Source organism: Mustela putorius, unplaced genomic scaffold (assembly GCF_011764305.1).
Source record: "Mustela putorius furo isolate JIRA1106 unplaced genomic scaffold, ASM1176430v1.1 tig00003846_pilon_pilon_pilon, whole genome shotgun sequence".
In the NCBI taxonomy this organism is placed as follows: Eukaryota; Metazoa; Chordata; class Mammalia; order Carnivora; family Mustelidae; genus Mustela; species Mustela putorius.
Window position 1 is genome coordinate 12142213 of NW_025421999.1, and position 23235 is coordinate 12165447.

Consider the following 23235-nt stretch of genomic DNA (forward strand, 5'->3'; position numbering starts at 1 on the left):
TGGTTTGAAAACAATGTCCATAATCAATCATTCATATTATACAATTCCTATGGGAAAAGAACCCTATCAGTCATATTAATGGCTAGCATTTATTCAGCACTTATTATATGCCGAGTTCTAAGCTTACTTAATCTCATATAATTCTCACAAAAATTCAATGTTATTATCACTATTTTACAGGTGAATAAACTGAGGCATATGAGAATTAACTAACTTGCAAACAGCAGAGCTGAAACTCCATCCCGTATCTTTCTGCTTCCAGATCTGCTATCTTAGTCATGATATAATATTGACAGATATAATTCAATAGGATATATCAGGAGGGCAGCAGGAGATGAAGTTGGAGAGCTTGACCCAATATCGATCAAGAGAAGCCATGTGTTCCTGGCTAGGAGTTTGAACATTAATCTGAGTCTACAGGATTAAGTGACAGGCACTAGAATGTTATGATTAGGATTACAGGCAAATACAAAAAACAAGACCATATGGGTGCCCTGGACCTTAGTGGTCACAGTGGGGATGAAGAGGACATAATTGAGAAACATGGAGGAGGCAGAATCGACAGGACATGATGATGATGGACAGAGAGAATGAAAGAGAGGGAGTGACAAGGGTGACTTCCAGGCTATCCGTGTGCTTCAGGAGGAGGCCCCTCCTTGAGATGGGGAGCAGAGCAGGGACATAGATCTTTGGGTGAACTGTTAGGGCAAGAGGTGGGGTTGCTGAAGAAGGTGAAGGTCCAGTTTGGAACATGTTTAGTAGGCAGAACCTTTCAAGGGTCCTTGTCTGGTAGAGATTTGGATCCATACCAAGAGAGAGACCTGGGCTGATGGTGCAGGACTGGTAGGCATCATTGCAAAGCCAGGTGAAGAGATGAGATCACCTCGAGGACACTGTGTAGAGGAAGAGTATGATGAGAAGGTGGCTAAGGGGCTGGTAGGGCCTGTTATCCTCTAAGGGACGAGCAGAGGGGACCTGAGGGGTCACCAACAATGTTAGAGGAGAACCAGGAGAGTGTGGTTCATGCAAGTCAAGGGAAAAGCATGTTTCAAGGAGAACCTCTGATGCTACAGAATGTCAGTCATGAGTCTTTCTCATGACTGAATTCTTCATCAAGCAGAAGGTCACTGGTGGTTTTGGCAAGAGCATTCCCAATGGACCACCCCTGGGCAGAAGCCAGGTCACTGAAATGCAGTGCACTGAGACCACTGAATGAAACCTTCTCTTTAAAGCCAGCCTAATCAATTATGGGACTGAGCTACAGTTCATACACCATTTAGTTATAAGCATGAGTTGTGAAATTATATATGTTGGCTATCCAGTGGGTCCTCCCCCATGCTTACCCCAATCCAGCTGGGGTATAGGGTGCTCTTAAAATGAGTCTGACCATTCCTATTGAATAACCTGGCCTTCTTCTCTGGGCTTCTTGGTGAACAGGTATCCTGACTTACCTTTCTCAGCTTGTCAATGCCACTGAAGAAAGATTACAGTAAACACAAAATGGAAAGCATCTCCAAGACCCATTAGAGGGAAAAAAGAATCACAGAGGAGAAAAAGTTTTTTTTTTTGCTCTAATCATCATTTTTACCATTGTGTTCTTTTTTGAGAACATCTTTAATGTTCCTTTCTATTAAAAGTTCAAATAAAAATAAACTTTTCGCTTCTTCAATGAAAACTTTTGTTAACATTGTTACAAAGAAAGTAATTCAGTGTTTGTTACAATTTCAAAAAGAACTACCCAACTAATAATCCCAAATTGTCTATTATCTCTCATTTAGTCTGCAACAGGAAGCAAATTTTTAAAAGGGAAAGTAGTATCTGAAAATAAAGGAATTATTAAATTTTTTAGAAATAAAGACTATGTCCAGGATTATTGTATGTCAATGAGGTTTTGAAAACTGTTGTGTTCCTCTTCTGTGTCTGAGAGGGATCGTTTTGTCAGGATGTGGTGCGCAAAGAGAGTAAGAGACCAGCAGTGTGTGTCTACAATTTGGCAACTATTCGTTTAAGTCAAGAAGAAAATGTTTTCTGAAAAACACTCTGAACTGGTTCTGACTTTTTTCTGAAAAGTTTATTTCTATATCACATTATCCTTCTGTTTAAGTAGTGTTTCTAAGGGAAAGGCCATTCCCAAGTAAGCAAGTTAACTTCTGGCATTGCCGTGAAGCAACATAACCACACTGTAATAAAGGCTGGTTTTCAAAATAAATTCAATTCCTCATACCTAGGCCGATGACACATCTAGCACCATGAACTTATTTTATTTTGCAGTGTTTTCTGCCGTATATTTATAAGCCTCATAAGCCTGCCAAGTGAGTCTGTCACACCAGGTAATATTACCTAAGGCCTTACATGAGGCTCCTCTTGAAGTCGTGTTGTATTGAATGGAGCTTTCTTATTTACAGTCGGGGACTCGGTCCCGTCAGTGCCTCGGTCTCTGTGTAGACTGTGGGGGTGAGATGCTAATTTAGTTTTGTTGCGGCTGGCGAGGTGTGAGCCTGCATAAATGACCCCTGGATTCTGTCAGAGCCTTTGCTTTAATGAGATGGGGAACTTCTCTGCTATTTCCGCTTCAAACTTCGGTCCACCAAGAGAACTCTTCGTCTGACATAGCTGAGGAATACTCTTAATTATGTGAAGGTGGTTAAGAAGTTTCTCTCTGAATGCTAGTCTACCGCTTCCCTTCATTATGGATTACACAGACGTTAGCAACATTTTTTTTTAAGATTTTATTTACTTATTTGACAGAGAGAGATACAGTGAGAGAGGGAACACAAGCAGGGGCAGAGGGAGAGGGAGAAGCAGGCTCCCCACTGAGCAGGGAGCCCAACAACATGGGCCTAGAGCCCAGGCCCCGGGGATCATGACCTGAACTGAAGGAAGACACTTAACGACTGAGCCACCCAGGCGTCCCATTAGCAACATTTTTTTAATGAGGCAATTTGAGACTTTTTCTCCTTTGTACTTAGAATATAGCTTTAATATATTCAAAATGTACATAAATATGAAGGAGAAATCATCCTTTAAAAAGAAAGTAGAGGGGCGCCTGGGTGACTCAGTCGTTAAGCCTCTGCCTTCTGCTTGGGTCATGATTCCAGGGTCCTGGGATCAAGCCCCATGTCAGGCTCCCTGCTTGGCGGAGAGCCTGCGTCTCCCTCTCCCACTCCCCCGGCTTGTGTTCCCTCTCTCTGTCAAATAAATAAGTAAAATCTTTGGGGGAAAAAAAAAGAAAGTAGAATTATACAAATGCTCATTAAGATTGGGCATCTTGAAAGGTAAAGCAAATCTTCAGTAGTTTGCTGAAGACATTCATTGCATGAGGACAGGCCCAAGACATTCTAACTGGGCAAAGATCTCTCTACACTAGCAAACATTTTATGTTTCCCCACAGGTGGAAAGGTAAAATTCAACACCAGTCTTACCAGGAATTATTACCAATAAATCCTCCTCTGACCTCAGTTTTGCTAGATTCCAAAGAGGCTGTTCACAACACACTCATGAAGGAGAAGACCAACGGGTAGACCAGGGTTTGGGCCCAGCACCCACCCGAGTTCCACACCAGCTACGCAGCAAGTCACTGAACTTGCAGCTGCCTCACGATCTCCGTCTGTAAAACAGGCATGACTGTCCTTACTCTGAGAGACAGATGTCGTGAGGATGCTCGAGATCTTGTGAAGGATCTCCGCCAGATGTAAAACCCTCACCAATTGTAAGGCACTCTTATTTGTTAGAATAAGCAGCTGTTAGTATAAGGTAGATGGCCGTAGGTAACTATCTGGAAATTAGTCCCTTTGACTCTTCAATCTTGGACTTTTTCTATCAGTGTAATGCAAGGATCACAGACCTATGAGAAATTTCTTTTGAAAAGTTAAAATCGGGGATGGGGGTGGGGAAGACAGCTGCCCATGAGTTCTTTCTTAGAAAGGCAGGAGCTCCCCAGACTTTGTAAACAAGAACATCTTCTTTTTTTTTTTTTTTTTCTTATTTTCATCTAATCTCCACTGTTATCCTCAGAAACTAGTGTTGAACAAAACACCACACATCAAAAAACTGAGAAAAACCTGTTGTGTGATGAAAATAGCTACATGTTTATAAACTGTAAAGCAACACGGATTTTTTTTTTTTTTTTGAGGTTCAGAGTACATCTTACATCCCCAACCGTTGCAAACTGTCGAGTGGGCTGCAAGCGCTTTCATGAGCAGAGCATCGAGTCCCCCGCTGTCCCCATTGCCCCCGACCCACGCCCCCACCCCCCGCAGTGCAGCCCAGGCTCCTACTGACCCTGTGTTTGTGTGCACGGACAGAGGGCCTCAGCGGATCCTGGAAGGAGGGAGGCGGCGTGCCTTCCAGCAGCAGCAGCGGCTACTGGAGCTGGAGCGCCCCCAGCGACCAGTCCAACCCGTCCACCCCGTCGCCGCCGCTGTCCGCCGACAGCTTCAAGCCCTTCCGTAGCCCCGCGCCGCAGCCGCCGCCGGACGATGGCATCGACGAAGCGGAGGCCAGCAACCTGCTCTTTGACGAGCCCATCCCCAGGAAAAGAAAGGTTGGTGTGTGGGCCACACCGTGTTTGGGTTTGGGTTGCAGGAATGTCCACCTTCCGAGGGCCTGTGGGAGCCTAGGGGGGCTGATGCGGCTCTCCTGCACCCCACGCCGGGTGGGGCAGACGGAACCGGCCCCTGCTCCCCTCTGATGTTCTCTGACGGTTCAAAATAAAGGAAGGGCCATGATTAAAAACAAAAATGACCAAGTCATTGAGAATGCTTCTTTCAAGAACACAACCCCTCCCCGCCCACCGACCCCATCCCCTGTCAGTTGCTGCACGGGGATAGGAATTAACATCAGGTATTCTGCGACTAACCAGCATTCAGAAGGTAGAAAATTGTACTGCAGGCTTGGTTTGGTAATTAACTCACTCTCTCGTTGGGACTTCATTTTTTCACCTATAAAATAAAATTGGTATTATATTTTCCTCTATTCTGCTTCAGTAAGCCCCAAAGCGTTGTTGGGAAGAATATGTTGCACCTTATTTTTATAAAACCAGTGGAAACATACGTGCCAGATGACATATAAACATATGTGTGTATTTAGATACTAAGAAGTACATATTTGCTTCATTAAAAGAGAGAAAGGAGAACTAATGAATTGATTTAATAAGTTAAGTGATTATACCTTTTATCTTTTTTTTAGATTTTTGTTTATTTATTTATTTATTTATTTATTTGACAGAGAGATTGCAAGTAGGCAGAGAGGCAGGCAGAGAGAGAGAAGGGGAAGCAGGTTCTCTGCCAAGCAGGGAGCCTGATGTGGGGCTCACTCCCTGGAATCATGACCTGAACTGAACGCAGAGGCTTCCCACTGAGCCCCTGGTTATAGCTTTATGCAATCCTCACAGCAGTCCTGCACCATAAGTATTATTTTCCCATTTCGATATGAGGAGGTTGACAATCAAGGGGTTTTGCATTCAACTCACCCCTGCCATGCAGGTTAGAAAGGGCCAGAGCTTTCGTTCAAACACAAGTCTGCCTGGACCTCCAGCTCACCTTCTTTTCATTTTCTTCACATACATTTAAATCATTATGTTGGCTCCCAATTTTTCAAAAGAATTTCTACTTCCTGGAGTAAAGCCATACTACTATATCTAGAAAACACTTTAACATTATTTTTTAAATCACTATATATAATATATATATATATATATATATATATGAAACCATTATTTAAATTTTAGTCTTTTAATTGGTTATCAGTAGCTTCATTATTCATGGTAATTCACAAATAAAAATCCAAAGCCAAACCCTGAGGGCTGCAGTGCAACCTTCTTTATCCCCCCAATTCATTTCAAAAAGCAAAACAAAGAGATGGCATGGATCCAACTGTCCCTCCCTGCATCTCTCTTAGCATCCTTCGGCATGTGTGACAGTGGACGTTGTATAAGCACACTCTCTTCTCGGAGAACAGAGCGTTCCTGCAGTCTCCTGTCCTTCCCAGAGGCGGTGGCATGAAGGCTTGCTGTTTCACACACCTCTCTGTGAGGCAGGGGGGCTGGAGTTGCTCCAGCCTCCTGTGGGTCCCCGGGAAATCTGAGTCTTTGCTTGACTCGTCAGGGAGAGAAGCTGCCACCTGTGTCAGTGGGAACCTGCAGGCAAGACAGCCATGTGGACCCAAAGGCTTGTCCTTTTGCTTCTGGCTGCACAGACTTTCTCTCTGAGCTCATCTTTGTGATCTCAGCCAGTGGGTCCTGGTATTGTGGCGAGGACTCTGGCCCAGAACCCACCTCCCCCATCACACACACACACATACATACACCTCAGCTTGTAGAGTGCATTGCTGAAAACCTGCCACATCCTTTCCTTTCTAATGTAGCCAGGAGCCAAAATTCACACTCTTGCATTACAATTAAGTTGCATTGGTCAGACTTGTAGATTTTATAGGCTTTAACTAAGCTAGGGGATAGGCAAGTCACCAAAGGAAAAGGGGGGGAGCTTAATTACAAAGTGACTTTATTTGAAGGGCACAGACCCATTCTGCAGGATGCTGGATAGTAGGAATAAATGCATGAATAAAAAACAGTTCGACCCCCCCCCCTTTTTTTTTTCAAAGATTCTATTTATTTGACAAACAAAGACCACAAGGAGGCAGAGAGGCAGGCAGAGAGAGAGAGAGAGAGAGAGAGGAAGGGAAGCAGGCTCCCCACTGAGCAGAGAACCCAATGCGGGCTCAATCCCAGGACCCTGAGATCATGACCCAAGCAGAAGGCAGAGGCTTTAACCCACTGAGCCTCCCAGGTGCCCCTGTTCAACCTCTTTCTTTATGATTTTTCCCTCTGGCTGAAGCTCGTAATCACTCGGTTTCAAATCATGGCTCTTACATGGATCAAGTCCTTGCCTTTTTAACTTCAAGTTACATTGACTAGTGAGAGTAATGAGAACGTGGGATGGTTGCTAATCATTTTTTCTATTTATTAAGAGAACCAATATTTATTGTGCACCCATCAGGCACAATGCAGAGAATGGAGGTGTAGCCCCTTCATTTAAGGTTGGAAATTAGGCAGGTGGACCCGATGTGGAAAGAGGCAGTAATGATCAGAGTGATAACTGCTGTGCTCAGAATGGGGCAGAAACACAATAACTGTGATGCAGTTATCTTAGAGTTTTAAAAATCCTATTTCAAAAAATTTCTAGGAGTTAATTTGCTCAATCCATTTGCCAATATGTTCTAGTTAGTCAAACTTTCTGAGTTCATCTAATTTTTTCTCTTCAACCCGTCAGATTCCTAACCTGTTTGAGACCATGGGCAATTGTGATGGTCACGTTTCCTGTGGGGATTGTTTGAGAATCTTCTAGATCAGTATTTTCCAAACTGCAGATTTCAATCCACTAGCAGGCACTGGGTCAATTTAATGAGCAGTAATAGCACGTCTTTAATGAATAAGACAGAGTAGGATGCACTGCACTCAACCAGGGGAGGTGTTGTTCCTTGATGCTTTTGTTTAAATTATACATTTAACATGTGTAATGTGCAAAATGCTTCTTACTGTGGCTCGTGGTATAAAAAGTTTGGGAGACCCTGTTCCCTGGTATAGAGAATGTGGTAAGAGGAGCACTGAACAGAAATCAACTTTGCTACCCTGAGAGCTTAAGAAAATGATCTCACCTCTTTGATTGTCAACTTCTTCATCTGTAAGCCAGGCAAACAGCTATTATGAAACCTCTGTCCGGATAATGGTGAAGATTAAATGTGACCATAAGTAGGAAGGTTGTGAGGCTGTGCAAGGACTAAAATCCTGGGTCCTGGAATGTAGCAACAGTGTAACAGACATTTTGGACCCCTGAACAAAAGCAGAAGCAGCATTCCCTGCCCCCCCCAACCCATGGGATTATGAAGAAGTGATCCTGCTTTTCCTCCTCCTTATGGAAGCTCTCTCATCTCTTCTGCCACCTCCCCCACACATGAATATCTCACTCTCACCTTTATGGTGACCCATGTTCCCCTTATGTAAAGAGGAAGAGAGTATGAGATGCATTGCCTAGATTCGGGCACACACACACACTCTCTCTCTCTCTTTTTAAGATTTTACTTATATATTTGAGAGAAGACAGCATGAGAAAGACAAAGCAGGAGCAAGGGATTAGAGGCAGAGGGAGAGGGAGACGCAGACTCCCCGCTGAACAGAGCCTGCAGTGGGGCTCCATCCCAGGAGCCTGAGATCTTGACCTGAGCCACCCAGGCGCCCCAGGGCATTATCTCTTTCTGTTAGCAGCAAGGAAGAAATAGCTGCAGAGAACAACTACATTTGCAAATTTAGTTACAGTTTACAACATGCTTTTAAATTCAGCCTTTCATTTAATCATCACAAAAATCCTTGGCATATTCCTGCCGCATTTTGCAGAAGAGGCTCCTTAAGGTTATATGACTTGCCCAAGGTCCTGTAGCTTATAATGTGACAGAGATAAGATCAGCTTAGCCGAAATAGCAAAGATGAAACTCCTGAAGAAAATTAATTCAAGAAATCCACATTTCCCTCTGCCCACAGAGGAGAATAACACGGAAAGAAAATAATCAGATGCAGCTACAGCCAACATCGTGTGGCAGGGTGGGACTGGGGTGCGGAGGGTTCAGAAAAAAAATCCGAGGGCGGAGAACGGAACTCCAGGCTGTCCGCTGCAGGGCTTACTTCCTGAATGAAGTACCCATTGCATTTAAGATGATCTTCAGCCAAGGTAGTGGGAATGCAAGAAAGGGAAATGAAAGGCTTCTTTCTCCTGGTCCTGGAGATCAGCCAGCCAACTGCATCAAGCCCAGTGTTAGCTGAATTTTTCCTCCGGGATTTCAAACCGACGGACCGTATTTTCCTGCACAGAGAAAAGCCGGGATTCGGGCTATAAGGAACGTGCAGTTCCCGTCATGACCACAAGGTGACGCAGTGCTCCTAGCTACAACCGCTCTGGGAGTCTGGAAGAAAACAAATTCTGTGGAAGGCTTGGGAGTTAACCATCAATCCCAGAAGACCTCTAGAAAATGAAGGAGTGCTGATAACTACTTATTAATATGTACTTTTTGTCCATGTCAGATTCCTAATTCTGACGGATTCTGAGCTTGTCCAGTTCCGGAACAGAATAAAACAGTTCAGTCTCTGGAATTGGCCCCCCAGCTCCAATACTTGGGTGACCATAAGCAAGTCGCTTGACTTCTCTAAGACCCCGTCTCCTCGTTTATAAACATGGACCGTGATAGCACCACACTGATGGGGTTGTTCTGAGGATGATGCAGACAATGCCTGCTGGGTGCTAATATTTTGCTTTCCTTTCCACCCACTTGACAACAGACGGAATAGAAATTTGAGAAGCATGCCTGTGGAGACAAGGGGTACTCATCTCCATTCTCCATTCTGTCCCCACACTGACTGTATCAGTGTTGGTGCAGTTCAAGACACTGCATCCCCCAGCCACTTCTGGCACCTTGGTCTTATTTAGGGTTAATGAGAGAGGCCACAGTGACAGGGGCAGAGAGCAGGGGCAGTAGAAGGAAACCTGCCTCAGGACTCCGCCTTTCAGAACATCAGCCACAACTCAACGACAATCACTACATCCTGGCCTTCATCATTTGCACTTATTTTGATAAGTGTCTTGGCCATGAACCATTTCACCCATGGACTAGGCAGAATCTCGAGTCAGGGAAGAAAAAGTGCTGAGTTAACATAAGGTGCTTCAGTAATTGCTGTGCTGTAGTAAACAGTGAATTCGTCATTTGCTCCACTCCGCATTTTCAATCTTTCAAAACCAAAAAGCAATGAGTCACTTTAAATTGTGAATGACGGAAAAGGAAACAAACCCGTAAAGCCCTCACCAAGAAGCCGTTGCCAGTCTCCACGCTGACTTAATTCCTAGCCCACTAATTCTGAGCAGAGAGTGCCTCCTGTAAGAACCTCCGCTCCAGAAATAGACCCATCTGTTAGAGCTGCCGGCGAGGGCGGTGCTAAGAAAAGCAGCGCAGGGTCACACTGTACGGATTTCATGGTGATGACACAGCATCGCCCGCCAGATCAGGGGAGCGGATTGTCTTCAGGGAGGATCAGGACACAGAAGAGTGAGATCTAAGCACTTTAGTGACAGGATCCCAGAATAATCTGCCAGGCAATAGAGAAGATCTGGAGCCTGGGATGACGAAGGACTTCAGAAATCACGTAGCCCACCCTTTCCCAGTTACAGGACCACTTGATCATCTCCAGAAATGTCCAGATGATCCCAAAGGTGAGAAGCACTTGGAGAATCTACTGGTTGAGAAAATACATAAAAGGATTTTTATGAATTCATGAATGCTTTTGTTGTTCTAGAAATCATTTTAAACCAAGTTGATTTAGGTATAATTTCCACACAATAAAATGAACCTATTTTAATGAAATGAACCCAGTTCAGTGGGTTTTGACTGATTTCTCCACCTGAGGAATCACTGCTCCAACGGAGGCCAGCACTCCTCCTGCCTGTCCGCAGTAAATGCTCCCCTCCCCCGTGACCCCACAAACACCAGTTCTCTGACTCCCGTCACTGTAGGTCCATTTCCCATAATGCCACACTTCAAGTAAGTGGAATCATACAGAGTGTACTATTTGGTGTACGAAATCCCACGTGCTGACAACGGGAATGCTCTTTCATCGCCGGTGCGACTGTAAAATGGTCCAACCACTTTGTAAAACAGTTTGGCAGTTTCTTATAAAGTTAAATATATGCTTACCGTCTGACCCCGCCATTCCACTTAGATGTTTACCTAAGAGATAAGAAAACGTATGTCCACAAAAGGACTTACAGGCTTGTAGTTCAGAGCAGTTTTATTCATTATCATTCCAAACGGCAAACAACCCAAATGTCCCTAAACAGGTAAATGGAGAAGCAAAATCGTGGTTTATTCACTCAACAGAAAACTACACCACAATAAAAGGAATCAAACTATCCACACATAAAACAGGGGGTGCATGTCAAGAACAATATGCTGAGTTGAGTAGCAAGACACAAAAGAAGACATTCTGTATTATTCCACTTATGAAAATCTTTTCATTTTTTATTTTTCTTCTCATCACAGCCTCTGTAAGCAGTGCATCTACAGGGGAAATGTTGAATCCGTGTTTGGTACACATTTGAATTCATCTGTTGCTTTGCACTCACCTCACATACCTCCGAGATTACTCTTTCAGGCCTCCTGTCTTAAAAATAACAGAAGAAAGCCCTAAAGTTGAGATGAAATGTGTAAGTCAGCTTTCCCAATAAAGGAAAGAACTGGAACTCTACCAGCTTCTAGGCAGTTACTGAATTTTTAATACATCTGTTCGCTTCTCAGTCTTTTGGAACGTGCTGAGGGTCTGAGGGGACCTCTTGGTCCTCAAAGAACCATTGGAGCCTCTGCCAAGCAGTGCAGGTTCCTTCCACAGGGAGGCAGGCTGAGGAAGCACGCATAACACAGCCCAGACCATCTCTGCAGAAGAGTAAAGACTCCTGTTCCCCCGGGGACCCCAGTCCTCTCTGGAGAGGCTTCGATGTATGAACAGCCACCCCCAGCACACACGTAGGCACGTACACACACGTACACATACACATACACATGTCCCTCAGATACCCCAGCTTTGTGAACTTCTTTCTCTTAGAGCTTCGAGGGGCGGCCACAGCAGAAGCACAGATGGGCATGACCAGACTTGGCCGCTGCGCCTAGGCCAGGAACTTTGCTTGCTTTGACCTCCTTGAGCGAGATAGGACCCAGATGGCAACACGGGCAATATTTATTTAGCTATTTTTTCCTGTTCTCCTCCTCCCATGGCTTGTTGTTGAGTTGGTTTGGGGTTTGGTTTGTTTTGTTTTGTTTAAATATAACAGCAAGTAGTCTTTGTAGACTAAGGGTTGGTTTCCATTGGATGTCGTTAGGGGACTTTGCCAAGTACTTAATCACCACCTAAGGGGTCTCATGGTTTGACCTAAGAACATCCTTCACCAGTGCAGAGAGAAGCTACTTGATTCCATTTGAGATGAGATTATCCTTTCAGTGTCCTTTTATTCTCCCAAAATATTCAAGCAAGTGTGATAGAGTAGCTTCCATTTTTTAAAGAAATGACTTTTTCAAATTAAAAATAAGATAATTTTTACATTTGGAGGTTAACGTAAAAAGAAGGTATCCCTGCCTTGCAATAATACATGTTGATTTGCATTACATATCCTCCCCCTTAAAAAAGATAATGTTCATATACTTTTATAACCTCCTTTTCCCCAGTGTCAGTCAAGGCTCGAGCAGGAAGCAGGCCGTGTACTCCAGTGGAGTCACTGAGTATAAAGAAGAAGTTCTCCACGGAAGTGTAGACAGGGTTGGGGGACCTCAGAAGAAGGTACCCTCGGAGCTAACAACATTACCAACCCCTAAGCCTCAAGAGGCAACCAGAGGGGCTGCCAGAACCTAGGGGCATACCGAAACTGAAAATATCACCGAAGTATTAGTTTTGGGAGGAGAAATGTAGCCACTGCCCACCTGTGGCCAGGCAGACAGGAAGCTGAGGGAATCCCTACCCTCCTGCCTTCCGGTCTCTCCTCTTGCCTCCTCACCTCCTGTCAGTGCCTCTCATTGGCCAAACCAGTGGGCAGGGGGACCCACTGATGCATAAAGTTGAGCCCTGAGGCACTGACCTGGGTGGAGAAGGGAGTTGTGGGAGCCTGTAGAGACGAAGAGGAAGTATCAGCCATTCCCTTCTGCACTGGGAACTTGTTCTCTCATGTCAAAGAAGCTTTTCTTGCAACTTCATTTTTAAGATTCCTTAATATTCAGTTATATGAAATTAATTTAACCTATCTCCCCATAATTCCCTCAGTTAGTAACCTTGAGATGATTTTGGATTTCTTGCTAGTCTAAAAATCCATGCGATGATCATCTTGATTCACATCACTTGGCAGACATGTCAAATGATTTTCTTAGGATAAATCCCTAAAAGTTCAATTGGGTCAAAATGATTAAGTGCTTCCAAAGATTAGTCTGTTTTGCTCTTAAATTTAGAGATAACAAATATCTATGCATGTGTAAATTATAAAGGCAGATCTCTGGCAGCTTGGGATAAAATGGGATAATAAATGAAAGACATTATTGAAAGGAAATGCCAAAAAAAGGAGAAGTAGAGGAGAGAAACCAGAGCTTTCCCTCCCTGAAGGGGTCTGGGAGTGCCCCCTCCCCAAATACAGTGAAAGGTCTCCCTACCATATATAATCGTGCTTCTGAGTCCACATTTGCAACCACCTTGCAAATCAGCAAGAACTTACTCTATACATCTGGAGTGTAATACTGCATAAAGGCCTTCCGATGACTTATGCTAATGACCTGAATTGTTATAGATAGTCATTTTTCCTGTTGCACATTTTCCATTTCCTTCTGGTGAATTTAGACCTTCTTTAAGTACTTATCAGTGCGGGGTGTGTAAGGTTGGAAGGAAAAAGTACTATATGGAGCAGAGAGAAAGCCATCTAGAATTCAGTGCTCACCACACTTGCCATGAGCCTACACTGAGAAGTTCATTTACAGCCATGTAAGATAATCAAGTGTTAATCACCCTGGGAAATCTTCTTGAATTCCACAAAACAACCATCTTTTTGACAAACATCCTTTGAACATTGATTATTTACTACATTCCAAAATGCTTAAGTAAATTAAGATGTCTCAAACGTGGCTCATTGCTGTGGCCCCAAAGCACAACGTTCCCAAGATTCAACACAACAAATTCTAATTGCTAGGTTATGTTAGGCACAGGAGTAGAGTGAGTGTCGGGCAAGAAATCATGGTTCCTACTCTGAGAGCTTCCAACCCCGGCAAGTTTCTTGGAAACCCAGCAAAAGAAAAAAGCAAAGAGGAAGCAAAGTTGGTCACTTTTCAGATGCATTGCCAACTTTTCTTTGGGTAACAGATTTCCGTGGAGCCCTTAGCAGGGGTCCATGGAAGTGAGGGTGTGATTGAGGAGATGATGCTCAAACAATTGGCAGTTATCCTGATTCCAAGGGATTCAGAGAGGGTCTCGGTCAGCTTCGCTGTAGCTTTTGGAATTGATAGCCCTGTATCTGCTGTTTCCTCCTAACTAATGGAACGAGTTATACCAGTGACATTTTTCTATAATCAGTACTGAGCTTTACTGCTTATCAACTTAAATAAACAAATGTTTGACATATTCCTGCAAGGACTATGAACAGCAACCTTATCAATAATACTTGTTATGCACAAAAATACCAGTATGATAGTCATTTCCTAAAACTATCAGCAATTTGAACCTTTAAAAAATTCCTAAGACGTAGAAGGAATTTGGCTCTGGTATGGTGTAATATATTCTATCAACTGACTCATTGGTAGGAACCATCCAGGGACACTGGATCTGTCTCCTAATTTTGGGGTTCTGGTTTCCCCCTCTGAATCTGAAAATAGTATCATATGCCTTTGCTGGTGCTTTCCCGGTCTCTAAAGCCCCATGTCTCTAAAGCCGGTCTCTAAAACCCCTGCTCCCTCAAAGCTCCATCACAGCCTCCGCCCTCCGCCCTTCACTTTGACCTCACTTCCTACCTCACTGAAAAATTAGAAGCATTCAGACAGGAATGCCTTTTTTTAAATCAGCAAATTCACTGAATCTACATCCATCCCTTGGTTTTCTTCTCTTCCAGGGGAGGACCTTCCTGCTGCCATTCAGGGCAGCCCTCCCAGCCAGGCTGGAGGCAGGAGAGCGGGGTCGTCCTCCTGCAGGGCCTCAGCCCGTGTGCCCCCCACTCCCACCCCCACATCTCTGCGGCAGGGTCCGTCTCTTCTCCCTTGGCAGCTCTTCCCATCAGCATAAAAATCCACTTGAGTATCACTCAGTCTTTACAAGCTCTCCCTTTACCGCCCGCAGATCAGACCGGCCACGTTTCTTGAAACGTTTCTCTCTTCACTTCCTTCAACCCCACTTCCTGTCTGTCCCTAGGCAGTCTGACTTCCTGCCCCTCTGCTCTGTGAAATCTGCTCTTGTCTGGGCCGCCGACAGCTGCCATGTTTGGCCTCCATGGACTCTCCCCAGCCTGCGTTCAACGCTGTTGGCCACATCTTCCTTCTTGAACACGTTCCTCTACCTGTGCCATAATATTGCACTGTCTTGACTTCCCCTCTCTCTCTCTGACTGCTCTTCCTCTGTGTGTGTCTGTGTCTCTTTCTGACTGTTCCTGCTCTCCATCTTTCTCTCTCTCTCTTTGATTCTGCTCTGTCTCTCTCTCTGACTTCTGCTCTCTCTCTCTGTCTCTCTCTCTGACTGCTCCTGCTGTCTCTCCCCAGTAGGAATTACTGGAAGCTACAGAGTCCTGGGCCTTCTACCCATCTCTAGTTGCATTTTTCCCTGCATGATCTCATCCAGACCTAAGTTTTAAGTAATCCTTCAGCCCCGGACTCCAGATGTCCATCTCTAGCCCTGACTTGCCCTAAGTTCCAGGCTCACATGTCCGGTGCTGTACCTGCCACCTCTTCCTGATCTACAATATGTTATCTCTAAATCAATATATTCAAAACAGAACCACAATTTGCCTGGCTATATAGCAAGTCGCCTTTAAGACCATCGTATACCTGGCCTCGATGTTGTACCACTCCTCATATTCAACCCAAAGCCAGCACTGTTGGATCTGCTTCCAAAACATATCTTGAATGTGTCTGCTTTATCCGTGCTCACTGCCAGCCTGCTTCCACCCACCATGTTCTCTGGCCTGCGGTAGCATAACACAGGCGACCTTGTTGCTCTCTCCCCAAGATGAATGGTAGTTTTTTTAAAAGATTTTATTTATTTCAGAGAGAGAGAGAGAGTGCACAAGTCAGGGAGACAGGCCAAGGGAGAGGGAGACACAGACTCCCTGCTGAGAAAGGAGCCTGATATGGGGCTCAATCCTAGGACCCCACGATCGTGACCTGAGCTGAAGGCAGATGTTTAACCAACAGAGTCACCCAGCTGTCCCTGAAGTGATGTTTTTTTAAAACCTAAATCATATAATCGTATAATATCAATCCCCTGCTTAAACCCCTTCAGTACCTTCTCTTTTATTTTAGAATAAATTCCAAATTCCTGGGCGCCTGGGTGGCTCAGTGGGTTAAGCCGCTGTCTTCTGCTCAGGTCATGATCTCAGGGTCCTGGGATCGAGTCCCGCATCGGGCTCTCTGCTCAGCAGAGAGCCCGCTTCCTCCTCTCTCTCTGCCTGCCTCTCTGCCTGCTTGTGATCTCTGTCTCTCTAATAAAGAAATAAAATCTTTAAAAAAAAAAATTCCAAATTCCTTACTGTCACCTACAAGACCCTCATGATCTGGTCCTCCTTGTCTGTCTACCTTGTCTCAGATGATTCTCTCTCTCTCTCTCTCTCTCTCTCTATTTCCTTCTAAACTCACTCTTCTTTCTGGCCCTCCAATGTGCCAAAATCTCTTCCTCTTTCTCCCGGAAAACTCCAGCTCTTAGCATGGCTATCTGCTGCTCCAACTTTTAGGTCCCAGCTCAAAAGTCACCTTCGAGAAGCATTCTCTGACCTACAGCCACCACATCCCTCTCCAAAAACTTCCCATAGCTGAAGCCGTCACCATCTATTACCTTTTCTGTCCTCTCCCACCACCATGTAAGTTCCTGGAGAGCAGGTTTGGTTTTTTTTCCTCTCTCTCTCTCTCTCTTCCCCCCCCGCTCTATCCCCAGCACCTGGAATATTCCTAGCTAAATAGCTCTTTGGTTTCATTAATCAAAGAACACCAATGGCAGAAAGGTTTGGAATGAATCAAAAAGTGTTTTCATCGATCATGACTTTATTTCCAGGCAGACATTTGGACTCTCAGGTACATGCAATTTCAGTTTGAGTCATTAATTCTCTTAAGTGGATGAGATTTTTTTAATCGTTTAGCTTCATTGTTTGAAAAGTGGGTAAAAAGCCCTCATGGTGTGAGGGTTTGTTCATTAATATTGTTAAGTCATTCTCTGCTCGGAATACAAAATACCAGGCAGAGTTCCTTCCTGTGAACCTTTGGGGCTGAGGGGTAGGATCGAAACTCTCCCCTTTTGGTTCACCCTACAACCCGTGAGTTTAGTTCAGTGGCCCAATGAGATCAGGGAGCCTGAGATTTGTGAACTGTCCCCTTAGAATAAACGCACACTCATCAGTATTATGTCCTCTCAAATCTCCTAAGTATGTGTTTGCTTCCCTGGTTCCTTCACACGCTTCTTCTCCAGCTCCAGCTCCTGTGTAGCTCAGAGCGGCCTGCGGCCAGCATCCCCCAGCTGCTGGGGACACCCAGGCCCTGAGGCGGGAACGGCTGGCTTGTGGGGTCGTGAATGCCAGCCTGCCAGGCAGAGCCTCGGGGACACGGCAGGCTGCCCAGCTCCTGCGGTCGCTAGTCCTCTCAAGCTGACCTGCAGCCCTCGGCTGCTGTGATGTTCCTTCCACACGCCATGCTGAAAGTGGCCATTCCCCAGCACCCAGAAATACTCCTCAGTTCTGGAAGTTTCCAAGTGTCTTTCCCGTTGAGAAATGTATAAAAAGTCTTCGGGGGGGAGGAGTGGGGGGGGCGGTGGCAGGATCAGGATACTAATCCCATTGGTAATACCCGAATGAGTCATCTTCTAAATGTGTAAATGACTGCCCTGTAGAACAGGGGCTGTACTGGTGGGCCCCACATGGGCTTGATGGCAGAAATCCTACTGGACCTGTAAACAAAGCTGCATCGATCCCATCACTTCGGGGAAGGTGTCACCGCCACAATGTTTATTGGTAAGAGCAGGCTTACTGTTCGAACAGCCGATTTCCAAACCTCAGTGGCGTAACACCATAAAGGTTTATTTATCTCGGATGTCACAATCCAAGCAGGTCAGGTGGGAGGGCCCACACAGTCCTTCAGGGACCGGGGCTCCTTCCTCCTAATGCAGGGATTCTTAACCTGCAGTCCTCAGTCCCCAAAAGGCTGGACAGAGTTCAAGAGGGTCTGTGAACTTGAAGTGGGAAAAAAGTGCATTTTCATTGTCATTAAACTCTTAACTATAAATCTGCATCTCCTGCAGGTACAATTGACAGCATCAAAGCACAATACTAGTGCCTCCTGTGACTTTACTACCAATAGAAAGCACCAGTAGTTTCATATCACATTATAATTTTAGCAGATACCGTGAAATATCATTTAGACTTAACACGACTTTGAAATTATGATAGTTATTAGACTTAAATTCAAGACCTTCTTATTTGATATGTTCATTAAAGAGTACTAACCATATCGCAAAATATTTTTAATATTTGGGTAACTATCTCAATACGCTTGCTCTTCTTTGTGTTTCTCTTGTTTTATTTTAAATGTTAAAAAATATTAGTTTCAGGGCACCTGGGTGGCTCAGTAGGTTAAAGCCTCTACCTTCAGCTCAGGTCATGATCCCAGGGTCCTGGGATCGAGCCCCACATCGGGTTCTCTGCTCTGTGGAAGGCCTGCTTCCTCCTCTCTCTCTCTCTCTCTGCCTGCCTCTCCGCCTACTTGTGATATCTCTCTCTGTCAAATAAATAAATAAAATCTTTAAAATATATATATATTAGTTTCCACAGGTGCACAGCAAACAAAAGATTAAGAACCCCTGATCAAGTGGGTCCCCTGAGTGGTTGAGTGTCCTCAGCATCTAGTCAGTGGCCAGGGCTGGAATGGCACTGCCACGTAGTTTAGAGACGAGTCTTAGAAGGAATAGCTATCACTTCCACTCACAGTCTGTTAGTCCTAAGTCAGTCACACGTCCCCACCTGACAGCAAGGGGGGCTGGGAAATGAAGTCTCGCTGTGTGTTCAGGATGAAAAGGAAACGGGGCTCGGGGAGCACACAGAAGTGACCGTCACCAGGCCTATGGGAAAAATCAGCAAAGTGGCAGCATCCCAAGGACAAGGGCCTTCTCTGGAGAAAACTAATATCCTGTCAAATTCATTTCAGGAAGTATAACCCTAGCAATACCATAACAACGACCACTTGAAAAATTACTCCTGTTGGTGTTGTGTTAAAGGATTCACTTTCATGACCTCGTTTAATCCCATAATATCCCTCTGAGACAGGTACCGTTATTATTCCTACTTACTAAATAAAGGAGCCGAGGACTTGAATAAGTCCAAAATCAGTGATCTCAGGGATGCCCAGGTGGCTCAGACATTAAGCGTCTGCCTTCGGCTCATGTCATGATCTCAGGGTCCTGGGATCGAGCCCCACATCGGGCTCCCTGCTCAGCAGGAAGCCTGCTTTTCCCACTCCCACTGCTTATGTTCTGTCTCTCACTCTCTCTCTCTCTCTCTCTCTGTCAAATAAATAAGATATTTAAAAAACAAAAAACAAATTCACTGCTCTCAATCACTGTGCTGGACTATTTGGGGAAGACACTGAGACCCTTGAAAAGAAGCTGTCATTGTGTCCTGATAGAAAGGGGCGGTTCCTGGTGCCCAGCTCCCAGCATTCCCAGCTTTGCTAGAAGCTGGTTTATTCACTTTCTATGGTTTACTGGTTTACTGACACTTTCTATGAATCTGTAAGTGATGGCAATGATAGTATCTATTTCTTAGAATTAAATGAGGTAGACTATTGTAACAGCACTTGGCATGTGGTAAGTGCACAGTGGATGTTAGATACCATCATTAACACCTAAATGACATTGTGACCGCCTTAATGAAAGTGAACTAAATACTCAGGGCAATTTAGAATCCATGAAGGATGCAGAAAAAATGTCTGAGGTCACCAAGCTCCTCACCAGCTGGCGGGATAGGAAGGTTCCCTAGAATGGTATGCTGCATTATGTCAAGATGATGGGAAGTTGTTACCTTTTTAAAAAAAAAAAAAAAAAAAAAGATTATTTATTTATTTATTTAGGAAAGAGAGAGTGCAGAGTAGAGGGGCAGATGGAGACGGAGTGGAAGGGAATCTGAAGCAGAGTCCCTGCTGAGCACCCAGTCCAACGTGGGGCTCCATCCTACAACCATGAGATCATGACCTGATCCAAAACTGAGTCAGACACTTAACTGAGTCACCCAGGCACTGCAAGCTGTTGCTTTTCTTTCTCTGGGGGAAGGGGGTATTTATTTATTTATTTGAGAGAGAAAGAGAGAGACCATAAGCAGGAGGGAGGGGGAGTGGGAGAGGGAGAATCAGGCCCCCCGCTGAGTGAGGATCCCAACACAGGACTCCATCCTAGGATCCTGGGATCACGACCTGAGCTGAAGGCAGGTGTTGAACCGTCGGAGCCATCCAGGTGCCCAAGTTGTTCCTTTTCTAACAAAGGGGAAAAAAATGTGTGGGGTCGACAGAAAATGCTGATGGGCTAGTTTTCATTTGAATGTAACTTTCTCTTTTACAGAATTCTATGAAGGTGATGTTCAAATGCCTCTGGAAGAACTGCGGGAAGGTGCTGAGCACGGCAGCGGGCATCCAGAAACACATACGGACCATTCATCTTGGGTAAGGCAGTCCTCCCCTCAGGGCTTGCTGTGGCTGCCTTGAGCACCATCGCATCCACCCGCTCTAAGAAATGACACAGGAATAGATCTTGATCTTGACACAGGCCTGCCTGATCTTCCTAGTCCCTATGGGGATGGCCACTCCAATCACACAGGCCTGCCTGGCACCGTGGGAAGAATGTGGATTTAACCTTGCAAAGCCTCCCCAGTTGACTTGCTAAGGGATCTTAGGCAAGTCACTGCTCTGAGCCTCTGTACCCTCTGACAATGAGACCAATAGTAAAATCAGCCCTGTTTAAGGATCAAAATATAAAAGTGTGTGAGAGTGGTCTGAAAAATATAAAACGCAAGGGTAGGACAGGTTCCCTGGAGCCCCTGAAATTGTCTGTCAAATTAAATGTGCATTTTTTTTCCCAAGGCAAAGTATTCATGACTTTGAGCCTCAAAAGCATATATATGGCCTTAGAAGGGCTTAAGAACCACTGTGTCAATCAGTGCTGTGGTTTCTACTCTTATGTTAGCCGATGAGTTGGTTCCATCATTTTCTGTTGCTCAAATAAGCCCTTTATGTGTCCACTCTATGCTTTTCCCTGTGTTATGTAAAAACCTTTCTAAGGAAAGAGAACACAAAGTTTCCAGCAGCAGCTATGAGAGGGGTCCCACCTATGGGGCAGTGGAGGTTCAGCAGCCTTCTCCCTTAGTCTCTGGGTCTCTCCTGCCCAGGGACATCGGATGTGGAAGGACCTCCGGAGGCTGTATGGAATAACCAATGTGTATAAGGCAAATGCAAACGCATGGCCAAGTCCCCGGATGGTTGGACAGAGGAGTCCTTTCAACAAGGTGATGTAGAGAAATAAACACTAGAGTCACCTTGCCCAGCAAGGGACAAATTTAGGAAATTCATCATCCATACAAAAGTGGTATGAAAAGAAAACAAGGGACGCCAGGGTGGCTCAGTGGGTTAAAGCCTCTGCCTTCAGCTCTGGTCATGATCCCAGGGTCCTGGGATCGAGCCCTACACCAGGCTCTCTGCTCAGCAAGGAGCCTGCTTCCCCTTCTCTCTCTGCCTGCCTCTCTGCCTACTTGTGATCTCTGTCTGTCAAATAAATAAAATCTTTAAAAAAAAAAAAATGAAAAGGAAAATGGGTTCTAAGGTGACTTGGTGGCTCTGTGCGGGTGGATTCCTTCTAGGACTGTAGAGAGAAGCAGGGATCAAGCCTGCTTCCTCGTAGTGCTCCCGGTTGGCAACACAGCCAGACCCTTCCAGAGGATAGCACACAGAAGGTTCCAGAGCGCTGCGGGCGTGGTGCAGCCAGTCTGGGCTTCTGCTCCCCTCGCCAGAGGGGCTATCTCCCTTCACGGTCCAAGAAATACCACACCAAAACCCCACAAGGCAGAGCACCCTCACTCCTGTTCCTGAGGTCTCCTTAGAAGGAAATCCTGCAGTGTCTCCCCTCAAACCTCATTGTCAGGACCACTCGTAATGTAAATAACTCAGTTATTTAAAGGTTTAGAGAAAAAAACCTCCCGAAGCTATAATCAGGAGTGAGGGTGTTTGTTTTAAAGTCCATCTGCCCAGAAAACTGAATCCTATTGAGTACCTCGAAGAAGCCTGCCAAGGCTATGTATTTATAGACGATAAGTGGCATCTACGATTTGTCTCTGAGCTCCCGGGCTGCTCTCACGGTGGGTAAAATTCAAAACGCAGCCACTACTATTGGCTTCCCTAGGATTCCCTTTTTACACTGTGCTCTTAAAATTGCCTTGGTGAATTAGGATTCCCAGCCCTGTCAGCCGCCGCCGCCGGGGGTTGGGCCTGGGAGAGCGGAGCTCCGAAGCCCAGGGCCTCAGCTCTCTTACTGGCTGGGAGAGGGAAATCACCTTTGCTTTAATCCATGAGCTCAAGTATGTGATATAAGATGATGGAATGTTTTTAATGAATGTTGGCTGGTGGGGAGAGAAGGGGAGCCCCCCTCCCCAAAATATGTATCACATCTGATACGGCTGCAGTGCACACCAAAAGTATAAAAAATATACTGCTTTTCTCTTCAATGTCACTGCCCTCTTGTACAGCAGGGGCTGATCCTGATTTATCCCCGTGTGGGACACACGATTTCCCCTAGGCCTGTGTGTGTCTATTAGTAGCAACTCAGCCTGCCCTTTTCTGGAAAGGAAGTGGGGACAGGAATAGAACAGGGGCACATTCTTGGGCCCACTCTCTGGGGTCTTTAATGGTATGCTTGTCAGAAAGCCAAACCCTGCCAGACCTGGTACAGTACAGAGACACCTCCCCAGACGCCTGGGCCTCAGAGCTCAGGGGAAATGGGACAAGGCTGGGAGAAGCTGTGGATTTGACCAGACAGAAAGGCGGAGGAGAGGGGGAGATTTTTATTTTAGGTTCTATATAGGGCTTGGAAAGGGGGGGGTGGAGTTTATTCCAAGTGAGTAATCTACTACTGCTGCTGGATATGAAATTTGGGGATACCTCATGGATGGGAGATGTACAGAGGCCATCCTATAAAACCAGGATGCTTAAAAAAAAAATTGCTAGATGTACACCACTTCTGCAGAAATTAACAAATTGAATAAATGTTTTCTAAGGTGATGGACAGGGGCACCTGGGTGGCTTAGTTTGTTAAAGATCTCACTTTGGCTCAGGTCATGATGCCAGGGTCCTGGGATAAAGCCCCCCACCACCACAATCAGGCTCCCTGCTCAGCTAAGAGCTTGCTTCTCCTTCTGCCTCTGCCCCTCCCCACCAGCTCACACCCTTTCTCTCTCTCTC

At 45.3% G+C, this 23235-nt stretch overlaps 1 protein-coding gene across 1 annotated transcript in view; it reads left to right on the forward strand.

Moving 5' to 3' along the window:
* The window catches only part of ZNF704 (zinc finger protein 704), a 235561-nt gene that overhangs the window by 185736 nt on the left and 26590 nt on the right, over positions 1 to 23235 (forward strand). The window contains exons 4-5 of the mRNA XM_045063173.1: positions 4305 to 4543; positions 20351 to 20451. Of these exons, the coding sequence (XP_044919108.1) occupies positions 4305 to 4543; positions 20351 to 20451 (340 nt within the window). The remainder of the gene's footprint in view (positions 1 to 4304; positions 4544 to 20350; positions 20452 to 23235) is intronic.